Source organism: Podarcis melisellensis (assembly GCF_964234715.1).
Source record: "Podarcis melisellensis genome assembly, chromosome: 6".
Taxonomy (NCBI): Eukaryota; Metazoa; Chordata; class Lepidosauria; order Squamata; family Lacertidae; genus Podarcis; species Podarcis melisellensis.
In genome coordinates, this window is record NC_138538.1 from 45275512 (window position 1) to 45300015 (window position 24504).

The 24504-nt window shown below is 43.9% G+C and overlaps 1 protein-coding gene and 1 long non-coding RNA gene across 4 annotated transcripts; one reads left to right on the forward strand and one right to left on the reverse strand.

The window, feature by feature from the left end:
• The first annotated feature begins 292 nt into the window (after window positions 1-292).
• On the forward strand, window positions 293-23814 carry IP6K3 (inositol hexakisphosphate kinase 3). Of its 3 annotated transcripts, none has more exons than XM_081915606.1 (6): window positions 293-441; window positions 7461-7869; window positions 18704-18914; window positions 19921-20099; window positions 21141-21316; window positions 21783-23814. In XM_081915606.1, the coding sequence occupies exons 2-6, from the start codon at window positions 7671-7673 to the stop codon at window positions 22248-22250; spliced, it is 1233 nt and encodes a 410-aa protein (XP_081771732.1). In that variant the 5' UTR covers window positions 293-441; window positions 7461-7670; the 3' UTR covers window positions 22251-23814. The 3 variants fall into 3 exon arrangements, with proteins under 3 accessions (XP_081771732.1, XP_081771733.1, XP_081771734.1); XM_081915607.1 differs by lacking the exon at window positions 293-441 and adding an exon at window positions 6357-6912; XM_081915608.1 differs by lacking the exons at window positions 293-441; window positions 7461-7869 and adding an exon at window positions 17314-17423.
• Window positions 8051-13300, reverse strand: LOC309372263. Its single transcript, XR_014169438.1, has 3 exons — window positions 13187-13300; window positions 12655-12851; window positions 8051-9253 (listed from the first exon to the last, which is right to left on the reverse strand). It is a non-coding gene; the product is annotated as an uncharacterized lncRNA (long non-coding RNA).
• Window positions 23815-24504: the final 690 nt, after the last annotated feature.

Here is a 24504-nt window from a genome sequence, read left to right on the forward strand (position 1 = left end):
CATGGACCAGCAGCCAATGGCTCACAGACTGGCAACAGTCCATGGACAACCACTTTGAGTAGCACTGACTTAGACAGTGTCCTTTGTAGGAAATGCAAAATATTAAAAGCAGCCCACAGTCACAGGTTTTTCCCTATCAATGTCACAAGTGTTTTTCTTCCTTCTCCTTGTCGCCATTTAACCCCCTCCAAGCCCAGTTGCGTCAGCTGTCGGCTGCACATAACAGATGCTTGTCAAGAATTTCCAAGAAGATCAGGTGACACCTTGTGTTCCAATTTGCTTCCCTCCCTTACAGCCCAACTCACATACTGAGGCTGGACGTCCAAGCAAGGCTGCATTAGAGCAAGCAAACCAAACGGATCAACATCTCGGATGAATCTGGGATAGTTGTGAACCACCATATCCTTTGCATATACTGGTGATTATCAAAGGCACAGCTGGGTGAGTAACTATTTTGTGCATTCACCAAGGTCTTCTTTTAGCTCTACAGAGGGAAGGTTCTGATTTTGCTCTGAAATTGTAGACTGTTGGGGTTGATCTTTAAACTTGGGTATACCTCCTTCATTTGGATCACAAAGGGTCAGACTTAGCCAATGAGGATGGAATATGAATCAAGGGGGATGAATAAGTGAAACCTACTAAGTTCAGTTCTACAAAACTTCACTGCATTGCTGTTCATGTTAGAGAGAATATAGGGCATTCTGAATATTCTTCTCTAGTTCCCACTGCGTAAGTGTTTCTACAACATCCCCATATTGCTCCTGAGTGGGGAAAAGGCTGCCAAATATTTGCTGACCTGCAGGTGTATTTCAATCTTAAGTGCATAGAATTTAGAATATTAGACCTTGTCTTTTATAAATATATTATAACATGCACAAAAAGGGTATTATTCCCACTGAAAATTATAGAAGGGTCTCTAACTAGCAGGCCTTTGAGATCAAAGCCCAAGGCCATGAGATCTGCTTGCACAGCTGAGTAGATTGTATGATAGCAGTCTTTGGCTGAAACCCTAAACTCTTAGGTTGAGGGGTATGTTCCTCAAATCTTAACCTTAATGTTGCTGTGGTGGTGAAGAGGGAGTATTTGTTATGATGTGACCAGTTCATTGCGTTAAAAAACTCTCTTGGTGATGGAACATTTTGACCAATCTGCTACTCTCTGGTTAAAAAAATCACTGCCTTTGAGATCAAATTTGTTTTGCGTTATAACAGGAGATGTAGCTAGCCTAATAAATCTGTATTGACTGTCAATAAACCCATGATGTAACCTCCAGTTCATAGCAGAATATTTCAGACCTAGCTGATGCTGGAGGAGGAGGAGGAGGAGGAGGAGGAAGAGGGAAGAGGAGAAGCACACACCCACACACCGGACAAGTAACTTAATCTCCACTACTTGTTCTCCACGGACCGCTACTTGAAGAAAAGTCACTTTTCACATACTAATTACACTGGGATTTAAAATAAAGCTGCAGTTGTAAGCATGTTTACTTGAAAGTTGGCTTCTTCAAAATCAATATGATTGACTACAGAGGAAAATGTGTTAACACCAGAGTGTTGAAGTGAAATATATTTTTCTCTTTCAGAAATCAGTCACTGGGGACAAACTTCTTGCCCTTTCTATGCCCCCATTAAAAAGTGATTTTCCCACCCTGGTGCTGCCACCAAATTCAGATCACAATTTGGTCTGATTGCAAGCGTTATTAAAGTAAGGTTACCAGACGTCCCCGTTTCCCGGGGACAGTCCCCAGATTTACAAATCAGTCCCCTGACAAAATCCTATCATTCCTACTGAAATGAAAAAGTGTCCCCTGATTCATGGGGGGGGGGGCGGATCTGGTAACCTTATATTAAAGTCAGTTAAGACTAAGGCACAGAAAAGCCTTGCAATTGGAGATCAGCTTCACAATACCTTTTGAGTTCATTCCAGGCCATATGCTCAGCCCCCTAAAGGTTAGAGGATGGGAGATTCCTATTCGTGGTTCTGTACCATATGCATATTTGCAGAATACCCTCCCTTTGCCTAAATTAGCAAAGGGTGATCACAGAACCTAGCGCCAAACTGGCCTAGATCCATATTGAAATGAAAAAAGCTGAAAGCCAGAGGCATTTTTATGAAGGTAGCTAGAAGTGTCTGCCAACTATGGTGCAGGAAGTGGGGGGAAGCTTTTATAGCCACACACCCCAAAATATTGGCACTTATTCAGATATATCTTATGGCAGGGGGGAGACCGAGGGACAGCTACAGAAAATTTACTAAAGGTACACAAACCACCTGCTAAAGCAACAGCAGTTCCTCCATTATCCCAAATGCCCAAGCAATCACAGGCAAAGAGATGCAGCATTTTAGCAGCATATCAATCCTGGCTAATGCCTCTCCCATCCTTGCTGTCTGCAATCCTCCAGCTTTGCAGAGCAACCATATAAATCCTTCAGTGAAGCAAACTGTATCTTTGCTTCTTGTACATGAGGGATGCTGGGACCAGACATAAACTTTATGAACATCATATTCTTTCAGGAAAGGAAATACAAGATTAAAAGGGCTCAGAGTCTGTGCACACAAGGATTTATGGCCTTGGTGCTGGAACTTGACTCCTCACAGAGAATGAAGCTTTTCATTTTCAGCACTCTGTCACCCAAGACAGTTATTCTTTCAGATGAAGGAAAAGGAGCCAAAGTAGATTTAGAAATACACTGAGGACTAATGCTACACATCGCGTCTTTGTGCATGAAATGTCTGTATGGAAATAAGCAAAGAGCTAGCTGAAGTCAACCAAATCTTTCCCCAATATCTGCCCGGGAACTTTCGATCAGATACTAGGGCAATCTTTCAATAAAGCAACAGAGAGACGTGTCTGTCTGTCTGTCTGAAATGTCTCAGGCTGCAATGAGAGACTGAATTACACAATGGGGGAAGCAGATTTAAATCAGTTGGCTATTTTTAGGACTACCAAAGGGGCTCCATTTACTCTGCACTCTCAGTTCTGCTGCAAATCTGGCCTTTGGGAATAGGCTAACTAATGTTTGCTTTCAAGTCTTAATATACATATATGACTGCAAAGCTGGATGTGTAACTATTTGTGCCACCTAGCAGCAATGGAGACCACTGCTTTAACACCCTGCTGTTCACCAAAAATAACCCTGCATTTGCCACGGTACTCATTGGCAACTTACTTTGCCGATTACAGTCCTCCTTGCTTCGTTCTGAAATGGCTTCCTTTGCTTGCAGTTTTTTGGTTTGGAATAAGTGCCTTGCTACAATGTGTGGCTAGTGGCTTGCTAGTGGCTTGCTTAGTTCATCAGCTAGGAGCAAATTTGCCTAATGGGCTGTAATGGTACAAGTGGAAGGGCCATCATCAATGTGTTAAGAACATTATAAAGCCCTGCTGAATCAGACCCAAACCCATCTAGCCTAGCATCCTGTTCATCCAATGGGAAAGCCTGCAAACAGGACCTGAGTCCTCTCCCCACTCGTGACTCCTATAAGTGGTATTCAGAGGCAATAGAGGCTGCAGCTCTTATGGGCTGGGAAAGGATGGGGCCATTCACTAAGGGCTTCCTTTTGTGCTGCACTTCTCTTTCCTTTGTTCTCTTAATGGTCCATCACCCAAGCAATCTCCTCAACATAGCCTGGCTTATGTTTTAACACTTGCTGGATCCAGGCGTTAGAAGGATCTTGCATACAGCCTAGTCCCTCCCACCCAAACTCATAACAGTACGATAGGCTAAGCTGGCTGATTAGCTTACTGCCTCTTGGTGAAGCCGCCCATAGCGTCCCATCCAGCCACTGATGTAACAATTACCATATTTTTCGCTCTATAACACGCACCCGACCATAACACGCACGTAGTTTTTAGATGAGGAAAACAAGGGGGGAAAATGTTCTAAACGAAACAGTGGATGTATGAGTTTTGTGGTTCATGCTGTGGCCACAGACATGTGATCTGACAGTGAGTTTGGAGTAGCCCAATGCAAAAATCCTGAGGATCCATGTGGATCCATGCTTTGTAACCACGTTTTTGCACCACTGCGGCCCCAGGCAACAGTGGGTGCGTGATTTTTTTGGTGCAAGATGTAGCCATGGACATGCTATGTGATCTGATGGTGAATTTGGGGTGACCCAGTGCAAAAATCCTGAGGATCCATGTGGATCTGTGCTTTGCAACCTCGTTTTAAGTGGGCAGGGAAGGAAAAGCACTCAAGGGACAAGGAGCACACGGGTGTGTGGAGAAGGATGCTGCTAATAATGCAGGTGAGAGGTTTAAGGGGAGAAGGAACATGTGTGGGGTGTGTGGAGAAGGATGCTGCTAATAATGAAGAAGAGGGGTATAAGGGGAGAAGGCTCCTCTCCTCTCCCACTTTGCTCCTTTAAAGCAAGCAGGCTCTGCTTTTCTCCCTCCTCCCCGCTCATCCCCGGCTTAGCGAGCTGAAAAACTTTGCTGCTATGTATCGAGCTGAGTGGGGAGGAGAGAGGGACAGAGAACCTGCTTGCTTTAAAGCAACCAACCGGACAGGAGCCGCTTACACTCGTGTAAGCGGCTCCTCTCCTTTCCCGCTTTGCTCCTTTAAAGAAGCAGGCTCTCTGTCCCTCTCTCCTCCCCACTCAGCGGCTCTTCTCCCGCTTTGCTGTTTCAAAGCGAGCCACGGAGGAGGGAAGGAAGGGGAACCATGGATCCTCTGCTCAGACTGCAGCAGATCCCCCCTCCCGCCACCCGTAGGCATTCCCTCCATAACACGCACAGACATTTCCCCTTACTTTCTAGGAGGAAAAAAGTGAGTGTTATGGTGCAAAAAATACGGTGATTTTGGAACTCAGTAAGAACAGAAGAAGAGCCCCACTGGATCAGAGCAAAGGTCTCTCTAGTCTAGCATCCTCTTTCCCACAGTGGGCAGCCAGGTGCCCACAGGTAGTCCACAAAAGTCCTGTTGTGGAGCCCCAGCGACTGGCATTCAAAGGGCCTGCTACTTCTGACAGTAGAGAATGATATATAGGCATCCTAACTAGCCTTGGGTTGCTTTATCCTCAGCGGATTTGTGTAATCTTCATTTAAAGCCATCGTCTAAATTGGTGGCCATCACCACATTTTATTGTGGTAAATTCCATACTTTAAGTGCATGGAAAAGTAGAAATGGATCTGAGGAGTCCCAGAGGCACTATTTTGTTGTATAAAGTGATTTTGTAAGGCTTGTGGAAGCCCAACTCTCAATGCTTTTAAGATAAGCATATTGACATCTTGACATCTTTAGGGACTATGTGTGGATTATAAAAGTAGATATTTTAGCCACTTAAATTATTTCAAACTTTAACCATTTTGTGTGTGATTAATAGCTTTGGGCGATTGTTTGCATTTTGATTGAATATGCCAAATTTCTATTCTTTCTGTGCCTTCAACCTCTGGGAGGATAGAAACCATGTCTACTTAATGGCCAAGTCTAAAAAGGATCAGACAGTGATATTTTAAATTAGTATAACTAATTGAAAATAACTCTTCTTTATTTCAGTGGGACTTTCTTTCAGTTTGTCAGGCTGAAATTCATTTACTTAGAAAATGTCTATAACATTTTGCACAAGTGATTTGCAGACATTTTAAAGTACAAATACAAATAAAGATCAGGATGCAATAAATATATTATAATACATTTTAAAATGGCAGTATTGCGCCCCAACCCTCATCCTGTTTTTACTAGATTGCACTGTGTGGATCTGCCCCTGTGCCTGATATTTAAGGCCGACTGTACAGAACCAGTTGCGTACATTCTTGCCCTCTACTGGCTAAAGTTAGTATATATATTTTTCCATTGCTGTTTGGGTGACACATTTGCTTCTTTCAGAACACTTTATAACATCTGATGGATCTAAACATATAGACATGTGTAGGGTAGTTAATGTTTTCAAGAAGCAGGTAAATATTAAATCTGCAAAAAAAATTAAAAAATAAAAATTGTTCCCAAAATGGGAGGATGTTTTATGGCATTAGCAAAGTATTCCTATACACCAGTTTTTGGTGCTGGTGGAACAATGCCAAGAGAACCTCTACCTGAGTCAGTGCACAGTGGAGGTGCCACTAGCCCTGAATCCAGCAAGCTCCTTGCCTGCACCGCTCGAAGTCCCACCCTAAGGCCAGCTGTAGCCAGATCATATTGATGGTCAGTACAGGATTCTGATAAATCCCTAACAATGAAGAAACAACACATGAGACAAAGTCAAAGCATCTGTTGAGCAGCATCCAACATGAACCAGATCTTGAATGGAAAAGATACATGGGTGGGTTGCCAACTAGTCAACCCAGCAGGGCTCTTTCACCTTTGACAGTGGCTCAACGGACAGCAAGGATAGCGGGTTCAGTGCCTCTTGTGGCACCAGCTCCACCTTCACCTGTTGCATAACTGTCTGTCCTGGAGGTTGCATAGAATAAGTTGGTGAGCAATCTCATGGAAGAACAGCCAAGAACATCCTCTAGTGACTGCTGCTGGTCATGGGGAGGGCCTTCCTTGTGGTCTGGGGTGAATGCTGTATCTTGGGAGGGTGCCTTGAGGAGAGCAAGGGAAGACAGACAGTCCACCTCTCTCTCTGTGTGCCCTCCTCGGTTTTTCTATTAAAAAAACTCAGATCAGGACATACCACACCAGTCAATAAAATGTCATCAGCAAACATTTTCCTTTCCCCCTTGCCTCACGAAGTCACATCAGGGCATATATAAATATATTGTCCTTGCAGGAGGAGGTTAAAAATAAAGAAAAGTACTGTCCTGTGACTTTACAAGGAAAAAGGAAACCTTCCCCTGTGTCGTAGTGTTAGGAGATGTGGAACATCCTGATCTGAGGTTTCTTTCGGGAAGATGTGGGTGTGGGGAGGTGAAGTGATTCCACGAGGGAAAGGCAAAAACCACTTTTGTTGACACCAAGATGTTAATGGGTGAGGCATGTCCTATGTGGGTTTCCCAATGTGTCACTTTATTGGCAGGGGACGTCCTGATCCTGGGGTCCCAGAGACAAAGTAGAAAAGCTCATTAGCAGCTTCCCGGTAAGCAAATGGAGATTGTTCTCCCAACCAGGAGTCTCCATAAGGAGAGAGAAGGTGCTTATTAATAACTTTATGTTAGCTGGCAGTAGGAATGCCCTGATCTAGCTGCTTTCAGGGGAGCCACATTAACCTGATAGCTCTCCTAGGTCATGTTTCCTTACCTTTCTGCTCTGTCAACCTTATCCATGCAATCTAAATCGGGTCCACCTTGGATACATACCTCAGGCCTTGGAACGCGGCCCGTAACTATGTCTCTAAAAGTGTGTTATGTGGCATATGCATTCATTTCCTGGCTATATAGCCTTCCCTTAGCCCAGAAATCAGCACATATAATGCTTGTGAAGTGTCTGACCTTTATGGGAATTGCATTGGACGGTGGAGAATAGGGAGCGAGGAAGCAATTTGTTCCTGTTTTCTGACCTGCTTAATTTATGCTTTAGGTTACAGAAAAGTTCTCGGAGGATTACTCAGCAGCCGGAAGGCACAGGCGCTTTAGAACTGAGCTCACTTGCTGGCGTGAAGAGCCTCAAGCCATCTTCTATTCCCAGCTAGAGAGAACGAAAGTCGGGTTGTTTCTCCATTCGTGGCTTAGCATCTAAGAGAGACGGGCAGAGACACAGAGAGAGGTGCTCCAGTGCCTCTGCTGCACCATGGTGGTGCAGAATAATCTGGACCTTGGGGATTCTAGAAAATGGATTGTGCTGGAGCCATTTATCCACCAGGTTGGAGGCCACATGAGCATGATGAAGTATGATGACTACACTGTCTGCAAACCCCTCGTCTCCCAGGAGCAGTGGTTCTACGAGACTCTCCCTGCAGCGATGAAACGGTTCACACCTCAGTACAAAGGTAGGCTCAAGATCCCACCATCTACTGGAAAGTAGGTCTCTTTGAATGTTGAGTAAACATAATTGAAATCAGGCCTCAAGATTCAACGTTAATGCAAGAAAGAGGGTTTGCATTCAGTGACTGGTGTTTATTGCATGGTTCCCAGAGGGGTGCCATCTGATGTTCTTCATCATAAGTTACCAAAGCTGAAATAAAAGAGTGTGGTGGGGAAACAGCAACAGTGGCGATGGACTTTGCCAATAGTGCATCTTGGTGAGGGAGGCTTGCCATCCCCTTCTTGCCCATGCAAATCAGACCACTAATAATTTTTATTGCCGACTGATCAGGGTTACAGGATTGTCAGTGCTCAGTACTCCACTGCCAGTGCTGTGCCTGCGTCACTCTCACAGCCACAGCCTGTAGCTGAAGACATTGTGCAAGCAGAACTAGAAACTGCTCGGTCTACAATTACACGATTGCTTTCTGCAGTACAAAAACACCTGTGCCATGGAGAAATTATTTGCTGCTGAAAAGTAGCCAGAATATGTAGGCCAGTTGTTGTTTGCTGCTTGTGAAGGAAAATGAAATTTGATACACGAGTGAAAACATGGGGCTAGATCTAACATTCGTCAGGCTAGGGTTGTGTACGCATTACTGTTTACTGTGACTCCAATGGGCTCCCGCTGCTGGTGTTTGAAGCCGTGTATATGTGACATTAGCCACCATCCAACGATATCCTGTAGTTTACTGAGAAGTACTGCTGATTGGTGCACTTTCTCTCAAACCAGTTTCCATCTGATTTGAAAACAAAAACCATGATTAAGCTGCGAAGGTGAAAGCAAGAAGAGGTGACTTCACCATTAAAAAATGTTGCCAACTTTTTGTACAGCAGGGGTGAAAACTTGTAGCCCTCTGACCAATGGTCAAGGATGATGGGAGTTGTAGTCCAGCAGCATTTGGAGAGACACAGTTTTCCCATTGCTGTATTATCAGGTCAGGCTGCAACCCATATTACTTTCAGGCTAGCTGTGCCTTTGTGCGAACAAACATCTGCAAGCCCCCAAAAAGGTTGTTGTCAGGATTGCAATCTTAGACGGTCAGGAAACTTCACAGGTACATCTGGGAACGAGACATGAAAAAACAGGAGGGGAAGAGGATGGAAGACAAGGGGGCTGGATCAAGCTCCTTTCAAAGATACAGAAACAGGAAGAGAACGGGAAACCCATTTACAACTGAGAGGCGAGGCCTCTGGTGTCCTCCTCATTTAGAATTTCCCTGTTGACACTGCAAATATCTCACTTGTTGCAATGTCTGTTTGTAAGTAATACTGCCTGGGATTCATGGTGTTTATTTGCATTTGAGGAGGCCATCTGTGCACATTTCACCTCCCATAATGAGACTCCATCTGAGAATGAGAAAAACAGGCCTATAGCTGAGCATTAATAGACACACTTTTTGTTGATAAAATGTCTTCGAAACTGCAACAGCAACAGCTACTGTTACAAGCCACCCCAACCCTTCAGTATACATGCACTTTTAGTTTTAATTCTGACAATGAGTGCTACTTGTTGACAATGGTGGGTTGGTTTGTTCTTAAGGTTTCAATTTTAATTGTCCATCCCTTTCTTCTGAATACCGTGATACCTCGGTTTAAGAACGATTTGGTTTACAAACACCACAAAACCGGAATTAGTGTCTTGGTTTGAGAACTTTACCTTGGTCTAAGAATGGAATCCGAACGGTGGAAGGGCACCGGCTGCGGGAGGCCTCATTAGGGAAAGTGCACCTCGGTTCAAGAACGGACTTCCGGAATGGATTAAGTTCGTAAACTGAGGTACCACTGTAGTGTTCTTATGCAGTTACACTGTTATATTGCCATTTCTTTGTGATCTGGCACAGACCTTTCATCAAGCACACTGAGACCATTCCAGAAGCACTTCCATCCTCTTGCTCAGCAATAATTTGATCTTTTGCTTTAATGAGACCCCAAGGGTTTCCCTACAGAGCTAGGCTGCCACCTTGAATTGGTTTAGAGAGAAACAGGTGCTTGTTTGACAGTCCCTCTTCTTGGCAGGAACCCCCCAAATCAGGGAAGTCTTCTTGCATAAGGTTAATATATTCATGTTGCTGTACTCAAATAAGCTGGTGCACTTCTGTGACTAAGAAGAGCATGACCTGGGAAGGCCAAATGACGCCTCTTCTATTAACTCACTAGGTGGTCTTAGGCAGGTCAACTACCGTCAGATTTAGCTACTCCTCCTCCCAGCCTGCAACATGGGGTTGTTGTCAGGATTACTGATAATAATGGATTGCATCCAACTAAGGTCTGCTCTGAGTAGGACTAGCATTGGATACAACCCTATGTATGTGATGTAAAGCTTTAAAATACTCCAGTGGTACCTCGGGTTACAGACGCTTCAGGTTACAGACGCTTCAGGTTAGACTCCGCTAACCCAGAAATAGTACCTCAGGTTAAGAACTTTGCTTCAGGATGAGAACAGAAATCGCGCAGCGGCAGGCCCCATTAGCTAAAGTGGTACCTCAGGTTAAGAACAGTTTCAGGTTAAGAACGGACCTCCAGAACGAATTAAGTTCTTAACCCGAGGTACCACTGTACATGGTATTTATCATTAACCAAAGGTGAATGTGGGATCTCCCCCTTCTCTCCATTAGCAACTTGCTGGAAGGCTGTGCTTGTTTAGATGTGAAATCCAAGGTCTTAGAAAGCAAAGTCATGGGGGCAGGGCAGGCAGATGGAATCATCATCAGTCTAAACAACATTAACACTCAGCATTGATCTTTGCCCGTTTCCTGCTCTCCTAAGTCACATTGTAAGGTGAGCCAAGATACAGGACACCAGGCATCTTGTCTGAATCTAGCTGGCACTGGGGATCATGTGTCTAGAGCTGACGTCATCTCCTCTCTCCCAGAGAGGTAGCGCATGCTCCATAAGGCAAATTCCACTATCTCTCAGCTCACCAAACAGCAATGGTTGCTCTAAAGTGCCAGGTGGGGGAGGTTCTGACTTCTTTTTTAAGCCTGGGAGAAGGAAAAGTTCTTCATCTGATGCTGAAAAGACTATTAAAAAGGTACCAGGCAAACCTCTCAGGGGAGGCGATTCCATAGCTAGGGGTTCGTGCCTGAAAAGACCCCTCTCCCTCACTTCACTGGGTGGGGGCGCTCAGAACTGGGCCTCTGAAGACGACCTCAAATATATACAGGCATGGGCATAACTGAGGTTCTGCCCCCTCTAAGATGAAGCCTGCCCCCTCCCAACAAAAATCCTGGCTACGCCCATGTATACAGGAAAAAGTGTATATGAGCATATCACACCCGTGCTTCCCTGTCCTCACTGGCTCCCAAACTGTTTCTGAGACCAATTAAAAATGGCAGTGTTGACCTTTGAAAGTATTACACAGTTTGGGACCAGGGTACCTGAAGAATTGTCCATCACCACTTGAAGCTACCCAAACCTTAAAATTCTCTTTGAAGGGCCTTCTCCAGGTGCCCATGCTGAGTGAGGTACAGTGGGTTTTTACTGGGGAAAGTGCTTTTTCAATGGTGGTACCCTAGCTGTGAAATGCCATCCTTGGCATCTTTTCTGATTTTTAGCTGTGACCTGGTTTTCGGTGTTCATCCTTACATGGGCTTCATGGCTGATTTTATGTTCTTTGTTTTCTGTGGATGAACATGTTTAGTGTGTTTGTTTTGCTTTAAAGGAATTTATAGGGTTGTTGTTGTAAATTGCTTTGGGACTTTTCCTGTGTGAAGCAATTCATAAACTGGATGAGTTGAACGACACTGAATTTTTGGTGCCAAGCAAAGACCTTTTCCTGAGATTTTTAATCAGCTAGTTTCTGAGTCCCTATTACCGGCCCCACGTGTTTTATTCAAATGTATGAAATTTTAGCTTGTTTTTAATTCTATTACAAGCTGCCCCGAGAACCAGGCTATTGGGAGGCCTATAAGTACTTAGGAAAGCATAGAGACGCTTATACATAGTTAAGAGATTAAAAAGAAACAAATTAGGAATCTAGAAGCATGCTTCTTAAAATCTAAAAACAAAATTTTGTTACTTTAACCTGCACAGACCCATGATAAAATGTGTTTCGAATGAAACATCTGTGAAAGAAGAGAGAGCCTTAAAGATCTAAAAGAGCCTATAATCAATACATTTTCAAAATAGGATCAGGGAAGTGAACTATCAATATGTATTATGGGATAAGAGGCTCTTAAACTGATATTCTTCTATCAAACGCTTTGCTGCCTGCCTTAACCAAAAAGTTATTATTTCGCTCACCCCCATTATTTTTTCTGAAGCACGTTAAAAGCAGTTCAGCTTACACACTTCCTCCACTGTTGTTAATTAACTCCCCCTTAGTGACTGTAAGTAAAGCAACAGAAGACAACGCTGCCCTAGCCAAAACTCCTTATGCCTCCACCTCTCTCTCTCTCTGAGGCAAGATAAAAAGCATTTCCCTCATGTCCTGGGCTGGCAGATTTCCATGGCAGCATAACATATAGAGGTTTTAGAGAGAGCACCTGCATTTTAAGGCTTCTCTTTTAGCTCAGCCTCTTGCCAATATTTTGTCTCGGATATGCGAGGTGTTCCCTATTCATGACCCAGTAAAGTCAACTAATGCTCCCTCAATGGCCATTTGAGAAACAGCCTCAGGATGTATCTCTTTGCTTTAAAAACAATTTTACATCTCCACAATTCCAGTGACGAAGCCATGAACCTTGTCTGAGGATCAGGACCCCTCTGCAGATTTTTGTCTTGTCTCGGTCTCTTTCTTTAGTTTGTACCTTATTGTTCCAGCCAGGGTATTCTTGTGCTGCTGTCTGCATGCTGACGTTCCCCATCTCTAGAGTTGGGGGAGGCAAGGAAGGTAGAGGAATTTTCACAGTGCAAGTCTGCTCCCAGGATGGGTTGCACCCAGCCTGCTGCTTGAAATGGCAGGCAGGATTGTTTACTCATGAGTAGGTCTGCCATCAGTTAGATGCTTCAGATATAAATATTTCGGTCAATGCCCAGTAGAGAAGATAAAAAGGAAACAAAACACATAAAACACAATAAAATTTGTTAAGTATAATATTAAATGTGTAGTTTAAAACAATGTTGATATTTATATTTTAAAAAACCCAATGAGAAATATACAATAATTATTTTTAAATGGTATAAAAAAAGGTTAGGTACTAATAATTCTAAAATTAATACAAGATACTGTGCAGCAAATTTTTAAATTTTAATGGTATATTTTACTCCCGGGGAGAGGCACTTTTGGGATTTCCTGCCTCAGCTGCCAAAAACACTTGGCCAGCCTTCATTATTATTTACCTTAACATGGAGGGAGGGGATGCCATTAGCTGTTCAGCCTCAGATAGCGAAATATCTTGGGCTGGCTCTGCTCTTTTCCATTAGACAAAATGGTATCCTAAATGTCAAAAGGAATACCTGGCTTGGATTCACCAGTGTGGACCTTGGTTCTATTTTTATACACCCTGAAGGCTTCACAGAGGCCTAGGGACCATTGCGTAAGAATGCCATTTTGCGAAACTTTGCTTGACTATTGCTACAATCTAGGCTGCAACCATATTTACTTAGGAGTTCAGTGGGACTTACTTCAGAGTAAACATGCATAGAATTGCAGTGCCTGTTTACAGAGACAACAGCTCCTTTTATGCATTTCCAACAGGAAAAAATGACTTTGAAACAAGTTTGCTTCTCTCTCTCTCTCTTTCCCAAAGCTGCCTACTGAGAACTACTGTGAAATTACAGATTTGTTTTTCAGACCAGGTTCTGCCCAGATTCATATTGCACATGGCAGTAAATAAATGTGCCTATTAATTTAAAAATATACACACAAGAATTGAGCTAGGGAGCTACATAGCAAAACAGCTTCTGAGAATTGCTGAGATGCTTCTAGCATGCTGATACCTTCTATAAATACTCTCTGCCTGACTAATTTGCTATACACATACCCCAACTGAATCACCAGGGGTACCAAAATGAAGGCTAAAGCAAGCCTTCAGAATGTAGAAATCTGGTAACAGCTTTTGCCCCTTCGGTGATATATTCTAAACTGTAGCAAAGCCCATTGCAGAAGCTCATGCCCCTGAACCAAGTTGCATGTGCTGGTGGGTTTTTTGTTGCACATACCAGTGAAATGAGGTGCCATGAAACTCTTGGCTAGTTTTGTTGCAACAGATTAACACGCCTGCTCCGCCCTCCCTTCTCTGGAATATGTGACAATTAATCCGCTAGCCCATTCTTCGACTGAACTTTGCCATAAAAATACTGGTTGGCCATTCCAATTAGTATACACCAATTGCATCAGGTCAAGAGAAATAGGTCGTATTTGCAAAAAGTGTCCCAAACCTCCCAAATGTAACGGTTGAGACATGGAAATAAAGTATAGAGAAGTGGCTCCCTCACTGCTTCTTTAACCCATGAAAGGTCAACTCACTTTGGATATGTCAGGGTTTTGCCACTAGCTTATTGATCATTGGGAACAAAGTTTAACAAGTATAGGTAGGGTACAGAACCTCAGAGGTTTTCAAGAAGAATTGAGCTGGCATTCATTACAGATGCCTACATAATAGGATGCTTTGCCTCAGATGGTCCTTCAGATCCCTCCCAAAATTTCTGATTCTGTTCTGATGCATGAGGTTATGTTTAAGACTTCTTGGTCTTGGACAAAATAAGTGTTACGTTATGCAGCCATTCAGTGTCTATTCCCTCCTCCTTGTTTGGCAAACACACAGAGAGAGACACACACAAAACACTAATTGATTCATGAACAAAAATAGATCTGGTGTTCCCCACCACCACCACCTCTTAGGGTATATAGCCAGAGTAAGGACCAAGAATTTATACATGTTGAGAGCATGTTAGTTCAGCGTCCCCAACAACCCAAATCAAGAGGTGGAAATCATACTGATCTCAGATTGTCCAACACAGGCCAATTCTGCTGAAAATAAGAGACCTTTCAGTAGTTCTGTCTCTGCTTTTGGTTTAATTCTGCAGCACAGAAGCTACGGTATCTGCTATGGGAGCAGCCATTCAAGCACAGCTATATATCTGTGCTGGTCTTATATTCTGAGCAGCTGTGAAAAAGAGGAGGGCCCCAAGAGTCTTAATGCTGGTCACCAAGAGACAACAGCTGCTTAGGATATCTGAGTCAGGCTAGGGAAGCATCTTGAATGTGAAATACATGCAGAACTAGGTTAGTAGAGTAAGAAGATGCTGTGCTTTATGAGCATTTTTCCCCCTGTAAGACAGTGGACAGATAACAGCTCCTGGAGTTAACAGTGCAGGAGATTACCTACAAAAATACATTTAGGGTGCAATCCAAGCCTCCAGTCTGCCCTGCTGGAGGGGGATATTGGATGGGGTAGAGGTCTCCATCCACCCCGCCCACAATAGCTCTGCCAGCATCTGCAAAAAGAGCTCTGTCTGCTGAAGCTGCAGGCAGGTGGAAGTTCTACCGGTGGGCTTCCAGCTTCTGGCAATTTAGGGAAAGCCCCAAAATGGGGCATTGAAGGGCAGGTGAGCTACTGAGCAGGCTCAGGATCTGCTGCATTCTTAGCCAGACTCACTGTTGCCATTTGATGGCACCAGGTGCCATCCAGGCTCTGTTCCTCCATCATATCTCACCACTGCTTGGCCGTGGTTTGGATTCCTCTGCCACTCATCAAATATTGACAAAATCAGGGGTGTTGGCTATCTCCAGGTTTTGGAATAGAGAAGAAAACCAGGTCCTCATGCTTCATCAAATCTCCCGCACTCGGTATCTGTGGAAGGGGCTAATATGTGGGGCAACTTCTGTAAAATGGCTGCCAACACACAGCCGCAGGGCAGAAGGGCGTCAGTTGGCAACCCTGCTCTGTCCCAAGTTCCCACCAGAAGATTTGGAGGCCTCTGGGCACTGCTGTGAGCAGCTCACATGGCCCAGAGGAGTCCTGACTAATCCTCAAAGGGCAGTCGCAATGCAAAAGACTCTTCAGCTGGCCCCGCAGTGCGGAAGTCAGAGCTGGGGATGAAAAGCGCAGTGTGGCTGTGCCTGAAGGAAGAGGGACAACTGCTGCTGGCCTTTCTTCCAAAGGTCAAAGCTGCCTCCTCTGCAAGCCATGCCCGAAAGCAATCTGTCATTTGAGATGTTCTGGGCTGCAAGTGTGATCACTCAGGCTTTATTGGGAGTGGAGTAAATATATAAAAGGTTACCCATCTGGCACTTCAGCCATGTGAGTCCCATTAAAGTCAGCAGGAAGGAACTTCGCTGAAATACAGGGTGCAAGTTTGGCGCAGTAGATTAGGGACTCTCTCTTTGGGGCTGCCTTGTCACAACCCGTGGCTTAATCTTATACCTTAGTCCTGATTTTCACAGTATCGCGTGGCTCTGCAGGTGGTTGCCTTGCAGCCCCATTTTGGATGTAGGATATTGAAGGTTTATCCAGTCATACAGGCCACAATTCTTCTGGTATAGCACCACTTGCAAACCTGAGGTTCTGCCCTCCAAGGGGGGGAAAAGGCATTTGGGCTGGAATTTATCTGATCTCTACAACCAGCCCTTGTTAGATGAGCCTCTTCTCTTTCTTCCCTCTTTCTCTTGCTTTATCACCTTTGTTTTTCCTTGAGCAAAGGACATGCCATTTTGGCTTATGTTGCTTCTGAATGGTGCTAGATAAAACAAAAAGAAAATGTGGATGCAGGGGGGGTTGGGGGGCCCGCAAAGTACTCTGCAGTTAGTGCAAGGCAGCTTTTTAATTGTGCAAGCATGCGTTTCAAAAACCGCTTCGATACATCATCTATTTCTTTTTACAACAACGAAAACCTCAGCTGCAGCATCACAGGTGTAGTAGACAACTAATTTGGAACTACTACCCTCCCAAACTATTATTACTGTTGTTAATTATTATTATTGCATTTATATGCCACCTTTTATCCAAGGAGCTCCAGGTGGCATACCTGGTTCTGCCCCCTCCTCATTTAATCCTTGCAACAACCCTCTGAGGAAGCTTAGGTTCAAAGGCAGCGACTGGCCAGGGAACTTCATGGCCAAGTGAGGATTTGAATTCTGGTCTCCAGCACTCTAACCACTGCACCACAATGGGTCTCACGGGTTTAAGGATCAGGGCTAAGAACAGGCTTTCTGCCCATGGACTATTCTGAGCTTTTAGCCTTTGGGACATGGCAAGTTAAAACCCAAATAAACAAATGAACAATAATGAGGGCTATTTTGGTACGATACCGTCACACTTGTTCCTGCTTGGAATATCCTGCTCTAAAATATTCCAACAACAAGATCCGCTGTCTTAAGTATGCCAGACCTTGCTTTCATTTTCTATGGTGTTTTATTTTAGGGCAATACCTATTGCCACACATGTGAAATCTGAGCAATGTGAGTAGGGCCTGTGCTATTCTAGAACATGCAAAGCAGCAGATCTCATATATAAAGGAAAGGCTAAAGGGTAGATAATAAGACCACTTACCACTGCTTTCGTCCCAGTTACAGATGAGAGGGCAGCCGAGGTTGGTGGGGACAGGACAACACAATCAAGCTTTAAGAACGCTTGTAAGGTTTCAGGAACTCGTTTTTTATCTGATTGCCTTATTTGAAGGTTCGGGTTCTGCACAGAAACAGTTACTAACAGTGAAGAGCCATGCCTTAAAATCAAATTGTTGCTGAATTCCTGTAAACTGGGAGTTGGGATCAATTTGAAGTGCAGGAAGAGACCACTGAACTCATACTTCATTCTCTTAAAACACTTCCCCTAGCCATTTCCCCCAGTGGAAATACTGAATGTAACTTCCACTGAGAGAGACAAAGATAAGAAAAGCAGCTTCAGGTTAAGGGAGGGTTCAGCACCCACTTCTCTCACACACACACCCATGCTGCACTTTAGGTCATTTGCCCCACGCTCCAGTTTATAGCATAGATTTCATATGAAGTACAGTGTTGGAATGGAGATGAAAGGAAAAGGCATTTCAGAGAGGTCAAGTACTGTTTTCTGACGCATGCCAGGGAACATGCTTGACTCCTGAAAGTCAAAGATCTAAATAGAACTAGCTTAGAACTGTCTGTAGCTTCCTATGCAACTACAAATGCTTTCGTAAGTTCTCTTCACACAATATAGCCACACTCCCCACAAAGAGCAGGTTCATAGTCTGAGGGTGCTTCTGGGTCCATCTTTGTTGCTAGAGGCCCAGGTGACCTCCAAAGCTAAGTGTGCTTCACGCAATACTACTGGGACAGCTCAGCTGGTAGAGCATGAGATTCTTAATCTCAGTGTCCTGAGTTTGAGCCCCACATTGGGCAAAAGATTCCTGCATTTTTCGACCCTTGTGGTCCCTTCCAACTCTACAATTCTGTGATTGTATGATAGCATCCCAAGAAGCCACAGTCATTTCATTTTTGCCCTAATCAAACGTAGGTAATGGCTTCTATGGCATACTAACCAAATTCACAAACAAAGGGTGGGATCCAACATTGCATTGTGATGAATGCTCCATCTGCACAAGCATTTCAGCTTGCCAGGTGGAACAACCCCCCCTCACCCCCACCTCAAGTGCTATTCTTAGGGGTTCCCCTGATTTCCCCAGAGCTAATTTTGGGGGATCCATTGGGGGAGGCGAATCCCTGTTGTGCAAATGGGGTTTATTAGGTGAATTCCACCCTAAGTAATTTGGAGGAAACCAATATTTGCAGAGGTTCTCAGTGGATGTAAATTACAAGGGTAACTGACTGTCTCGTTAAAAGTACTTGTGAACTTATTTGCTCCTCCCAGCACCAATATACTGTACTGGAGGAGAACTTACACCTCTCACATTTTCATTTTTGTCTTTCCTTTAAAGGTATTGTTTCTGTACACCTCAAGAAAGACAGCATGGGCAATTTGAGCCTCATAGCCTGCCCACAAACGGATAACCGCAGTGCCCTGGACAATGCCTCCAAGGAGTCTTCAATGACAATTTGGCAGAAGCTCAATCACGGAAACACCAGCAGTGGTGACCACACGTTTGTCAAATGGAATCATGGCCCACTCACAAAGACCGCCAAAGACAGGTAAGGAGCCCACCTCCAGCAAAACATGCACCTGTGCAATGCCCCTGCTTCACAAAGCAGCAGTGAACACACCTGGGTTGAACTCAGGTTGTCCTCATCCTTGAGGGTAGCTCAAGAAATGGGAATTCCACATAGAAATAGGAACCGCACATAACATTATTCTATCCCAAGGGATGCAAAAGCACTGAGAGCAATTGGAAACATATTCAGCTTTCACACTGAGGGACATAACTCTTTTCAGTGGCAAAGTCCTTGTTTAAAGCATCACATGTTGAACAGAAGTTAGTGCACTTGGCTTCAGTAAGGGGGCATATCTCCTTCCATCATAAACTAAACCAGGAATGAAGAACCATGTTGTCTGAGGGCTGCATTCCTGTCTGGGCAACCTTCCAAAGGGCCACATGGCAGTAGTGGTTGGGGCCAGAGGGAAAATTGGACACGGCAATGGATGCAAAGTTTACCTTTGTTGGGTAGTTTCTGCACACACCTTTCTATTCTCAAGGCAGACATGCAAGAGGTACCATCAGAGTTCAAGGACACATCCTAGCCAGGCTTAGAAATATGCACTAAGTTTTACTGGTGTCACTGGGGCTTACGCATGTTTAACTTACACAATTTCAACTTTGCGTGATTGCAAACAAACCGGTCGAAATCACACAAATCAAATGCATGAAACACAGAGAGCTTCAGAGCTCTTTCTGTGCAGGGTTTCCCCAGTGCATATAAAAATCCACTTGAGAGCCTCTGGGGCAAGGTGGAGAGTTTAAAAGCCTTGCTGGGAGGGTGGGAGGTAAGACCAGCATGCCATAAGGTAAGATTGCCCATGTGGCAGTTCCAAAGGGTTGCTTGGACTATGCATGCTTTTGTGTATACATGCCATCTCCAGAACGTAACCCCTGTGAGTTACCTGCAAACATGTTTAGGGTCAAATGATAGGCTATTACTTCTAGATAGTAGGCTAATCATATCCCCCCTCCTTTTTCTTTTTCTTTTGCATTGTGCGTAGCTGCCAGGGGAAAGCAGTATTACAGACAGACCTTCAGTACCACAGAGACGTGTCTTCAATTATGGAGGATGCCAATGGAAACCAGCCAGAAAAGAACAGCTATAATCCCTGGGGACTGTACTGCCATAAACAGCATCTAAACCGCATGTCTTCGAAGTATAATGAGAACAAACTTCATCGTATCTTTTTCCTAGCTGTTTTTCTACATTTTATTTTATTTTTATAATCCCAAGGTTGCAATGCAGAACTCCCTGTATCCCTTTCGCTTTTAATAATAGATGAGCATTTCAACATACATATATATATTGTGGATAACTTGTTCTAATTTTAGGCTCTAGCAGTACTGGATAAAATAGAAATACATAAGGAACAATGTCATACAGTTTGGTATTTGTTTCAGTGGGACTAGGGCTGGAACACTTATTTGGAAGTAAGTGCATGGAACTCAATGAGACATACTTACAAGCAGGCAAGTATCACAGTGTTAGTCACAACTAATATATGCTGGATTTTGCCCACATTCCCAAGCTCTGTATGAACCTTGTCTCAAAAATACTGAAACAATAAATCGAGAAAATGCAAATAAATGTTTATTTATATTATTTCTAGTCCACCTTATAACAGAAGTTCTCTGTCACAATGTGCCATGTTCACAAAATCGGAGGGAGGAGAATTGCATCTCATAGATTTTTAGCTTCACTGTTTTATTTTGTGTATAGGAAGCTGAGTTTCAAAATATGAAAACCTGAGTTTTGCACTCCTCTAATATCACTTTGACAATATTTAAAAGCTATGCATTCAAATGTAAAAGTTTCAAAGGGAAGTTTTAAGCAGTCTGGATTTGCTCTGATTTTCCTTTCAGCTCCACTTTATGTCACTCAGTGAAAAAGGAAAAAAAAGAGTCTACATGCACAAAAATCTGTCTGAAGTCATGTAAGACCCAGTCTTGATACACATCTCAAAGCCCAATCATGTAATAAGAACTTCCTAGCAACCTTTATGCATTGGTTGGTGTCCTTTATACATGGAAAGCCTCCACCAGCCTTTTGCAGTGACTGAAAATGATGGACAGCTCAGAGGCAGTAGAACATCCCCAGGATAAATAAGTTGAGATGGAAACAAAAAGCTGGTCAGGGGAGCTAGCGCAGGTGGACTGCAAAGTTTTGCTACAGTTGTAAACCTAAGTAAAAAAAATTGATTTCCTTAACTCATGTGTCCAGAATTTTTGTTGCTTGAAAATGTGGTATCCAAATATAAATGCCCTTGCATTCTGGACTTAAAGATGGGAACCAGACAGCATGGTGATGATGCATCAGAAGAGAAGAAAGCACGCCAAATAAAGAAGTGTGAACAGAGCACATCAGCATCCCTTGGAGCCCGTATTTGTGGGATGCAGGTAAGAACAGCTCATTCTAGTGTTTCAGAATAAGAAAAGAAGCACACAGGTGTGTCATCAGAGAGTACATTCTTCAACAAAGAAATAGGAATTGGAATGAAACTATAATATATACCAACTGAGAATGTAGTGTTGCTCAGCTTTAGCCTGACTATTTCCTTTGTAAAAAAAAATATTGAGATAATAAACCTGAAATATTTGTTGATTTGTGAAGGTTGTCTGGCATAGAAAGGTGAAAGATACCTCCTAAATATTATAGCTTTTTTTAAAAAAAACACTTCCTACTTCTTTATGCAAAAACAGAGTACAGTCCTCATGTTGTTGAAAACCAATAACAAAATCCCCTCAGAGTAGCTGTTGTTGCTAAAACAATTAAGATTCCTGTAACACCCTAAAAATAAGAACAGCCTATCAAAAATAACTTCTCAAATGACTAATGTGTTGTCCTTTGTTCTTTTTTCCCAAGGTCTACCAGGCAGACACCGTTCAATATCTCTGCAAAGATAAGTACTATGGGCGGAAACTCTCACCAGACGGCTTCAGGCAAGCCCTCTTGCAGTTCCTTCATAATGGGAATCACCTCCGAACGGATCTTGTGGAACCCATTGTGTCTCAGTTGAAGTCTCTGCTGTCGGTCATCAAAAAGCAGAACTCTTACCGGTTCTACTCCAGCTCACTTCTCATAAACTATGAGGGACTGGAGAAAGCAACGCCTTCAGACAATCACCCTCAGGGACACTGTCAGCATACTAGCTGCTCTGTTCCACATGGAAACAGCCACCCCAAAGTGGATGTCCGTATGATTGACTTTGCTCATACAACCAACAAAGGCTCTAGGTTTAATCACACTGTCTATGAGGGACCAGATCATGGCTACATTTTCGGTCTAGAAAACCTAATAAAAACTTTTCAGAGTATCTCTGTGGGAGAATGACAACAACTGAACTACTAAGAGACCTTGTGGTTGTAAAAGGCACACCCCATACTTCAGAGCAGTGGCTCTCCCAGCAACTATGTCACAGCCAGAGTTTTCAGGGGGTGAACTGATGGCATATTAGGAAAAACTCTGAAGATACTAAATGCTACTGTGGATTACACAGAAGCCATCATACCTGCGATCCATAAGAAGGTTATTGCCCTTCCTTGTTTTAACGTTGCCCATTCATATCATTTCTCAGCTAGAAGAAAATGTTACTTGAAAATCATTTTAGGACTTGTTCATAAAGCACCATTTAGACTTGCAAGGCCGACAGAGGCCAAATACATGCTGTGCTCCTGAAAAGGGTGGTGTAGATAGTTTAGCAAGTCCTCAAAAAGCTCCAGCTTTACATTTTAATTCACTGTTTGATGGGCCAAGGACTTTCAATAAAGCAATCAGATGACAACCATGCTCCACAAGCTCAGCTGCCACCAAACTCTGGCACTTTAAAAATGGGCTGTAGATCAATTCCTTGATTCTTTATATTCCATACCAGAGCGTGTGGGGGGAAGTATTCTCCAAGGAATCTATGTGTCAGCCGAAAGGAGTGAGTGAGTAAAGCAATAAAAAGCAGGCGCAGAAGCAGGCAGGGGCGAGATAGCCCCTCCTGGAATAAGGCAGTGCTTTCCAAGGTTCTCGGATGGAAGAGCTAGAAGAGCTGTTACGGAGAGGGTGCAAAATCTGTGGAATAACAGTCATAAATGAATTCATGTCATGGCTTTTTATATTGGAGAGACGCCACCTGAGGAATTAGACAGGCCTTGAAGACATGTGTGCACAGATATCAGGGTTAGGGCCCAGAGGCAGAGCTAGCTGCTCCGGCACCCAGAGCGGCGTAGATGCTGTGCACCTGGGGGCGGGGCCATGGGGGCGGGGCAAGCATCTCAAGGTGAGAGATGCCCATGGGGGCAGAGTGAGCTGCCCATGGGGGGTGGAGTGAGCTGCCCATAGCGGGCTGCTTACAGGGGGAGAAGGGAGCCCCACTTTGCCAGGAGCCTTCCTCCCTTCCCTCTTCCCTTTGCCAGCTTGGGGGAGGCTCCCCCCCCCCAGGAAGCAGCCTGGTAGCAGGGGGCAATGGCACTCTGCCCGCCCGTGACTCCCAAGCCTCCCCCGAGTTGTCAAAACGAAGGGGGAAGGCCGCCAGCAAGGTGGCGCACCTACGCCCCTTCCCCCGACGGCTCTGGGTAGGCTTGGGAGTCACGGGTGGGCAGCACGCTGAATGTCACCCCCCTCAGTGATGACACCTGGGGCAGTCCACCCCCCATCCCCTGCCCCTGTTCGGGCCCAAGTGTCATCTAGATGTTTTGTGTTGCATTTCTGTGCATGTGTGTGCGCGCCGACAAAACTTGACAAAATGTTTACAGACTTTGTGAATCTTTGTGAATATGGAACCACCAAATAATCGATTCCTTCCTGTGTCCTATGTCACATGGGAAAACTGTTAGAATATGTTTAAATAGAGAGAAGCCCAAAATGGGAATGTCAAACTGTAAATAAATTGCATAGGCCGTGTAACAAACTGGTTAAGTCTGTGTTTCCTTTCTGCTGTTTCTTAAAGATCTGTTGGCATTTGCATAATTGCTGTAAAAATCATCGTTTCCCCTCGTTTAAATTTCAGGCCTCCAGGGAAATCCTTTTGCTGCCTATGTGTTGCCTGTGGCTTGCGAATAGCTGCAGATTGTGACAGGAAGATTAAATCATTAGGCCCAGTACATGCTCCGCTTAGACTGCTACCCAGCTGCAGGAAATTGCTAAAAGAAGTAGTTCACGATACCAAATATTGCTAACATGCAACTGACAGCAAGCATCCGGAGCAGAAGCATTTGAGCTGTCAAAGTCTCCAGGCACAAATAGCTGTTGTCTTCATTTGCACTGCTCATAGAATTCAAATACTTGTTACAGAAAAAAGAATCACTCTTCCCCACCCCCTCAAAAAGTAATTAATGCAAATCGAAGTTTCCAGAGGGGTAGCCATTTCTGTTGCTGCAAAAACAACCAAAAGCATTGTGGAGACTTAAAAGCTACAGGTGCCATCTGGCAATGTAGCACTCAGAGCAGTCATATGGCATCTCCATACATATAAAAAAAACACTGTGAGAATGTGTTTTTTAAAAAAAATTTGAAAAATAAATTGAATTTTGCATAGTGTCGCCATCTAGCGTCACACTTGTATATTACGCTTTACAACACATTTAAAATGTTTTATTTG

Excerpts from the sequence above, each read along its gene's own strand:
- IP6K3 (XM_081915606.1), top strand. The coding sequence starts at position 7,671 with ATGGTGGTGCAGAATAATCTGGACCTTGGGGATTCTAGAAAATGGATT. Across the intron at positions 7,870-18,703 it reads GTTCACACCTCAGTACAAAG|GTATTGTTTCTGTACACCTC; the intron begins GTAGGCTCAAGA and ends TTTCCTTTAAAG. Across the intron at positions 20,100-21,140 it reads TAATGAGAACAAACTTCATC|AATTTTTGTTGCTTGAAAAT; the intron begins GTATCTTTTTCC and ends TCATGTGTCCAG.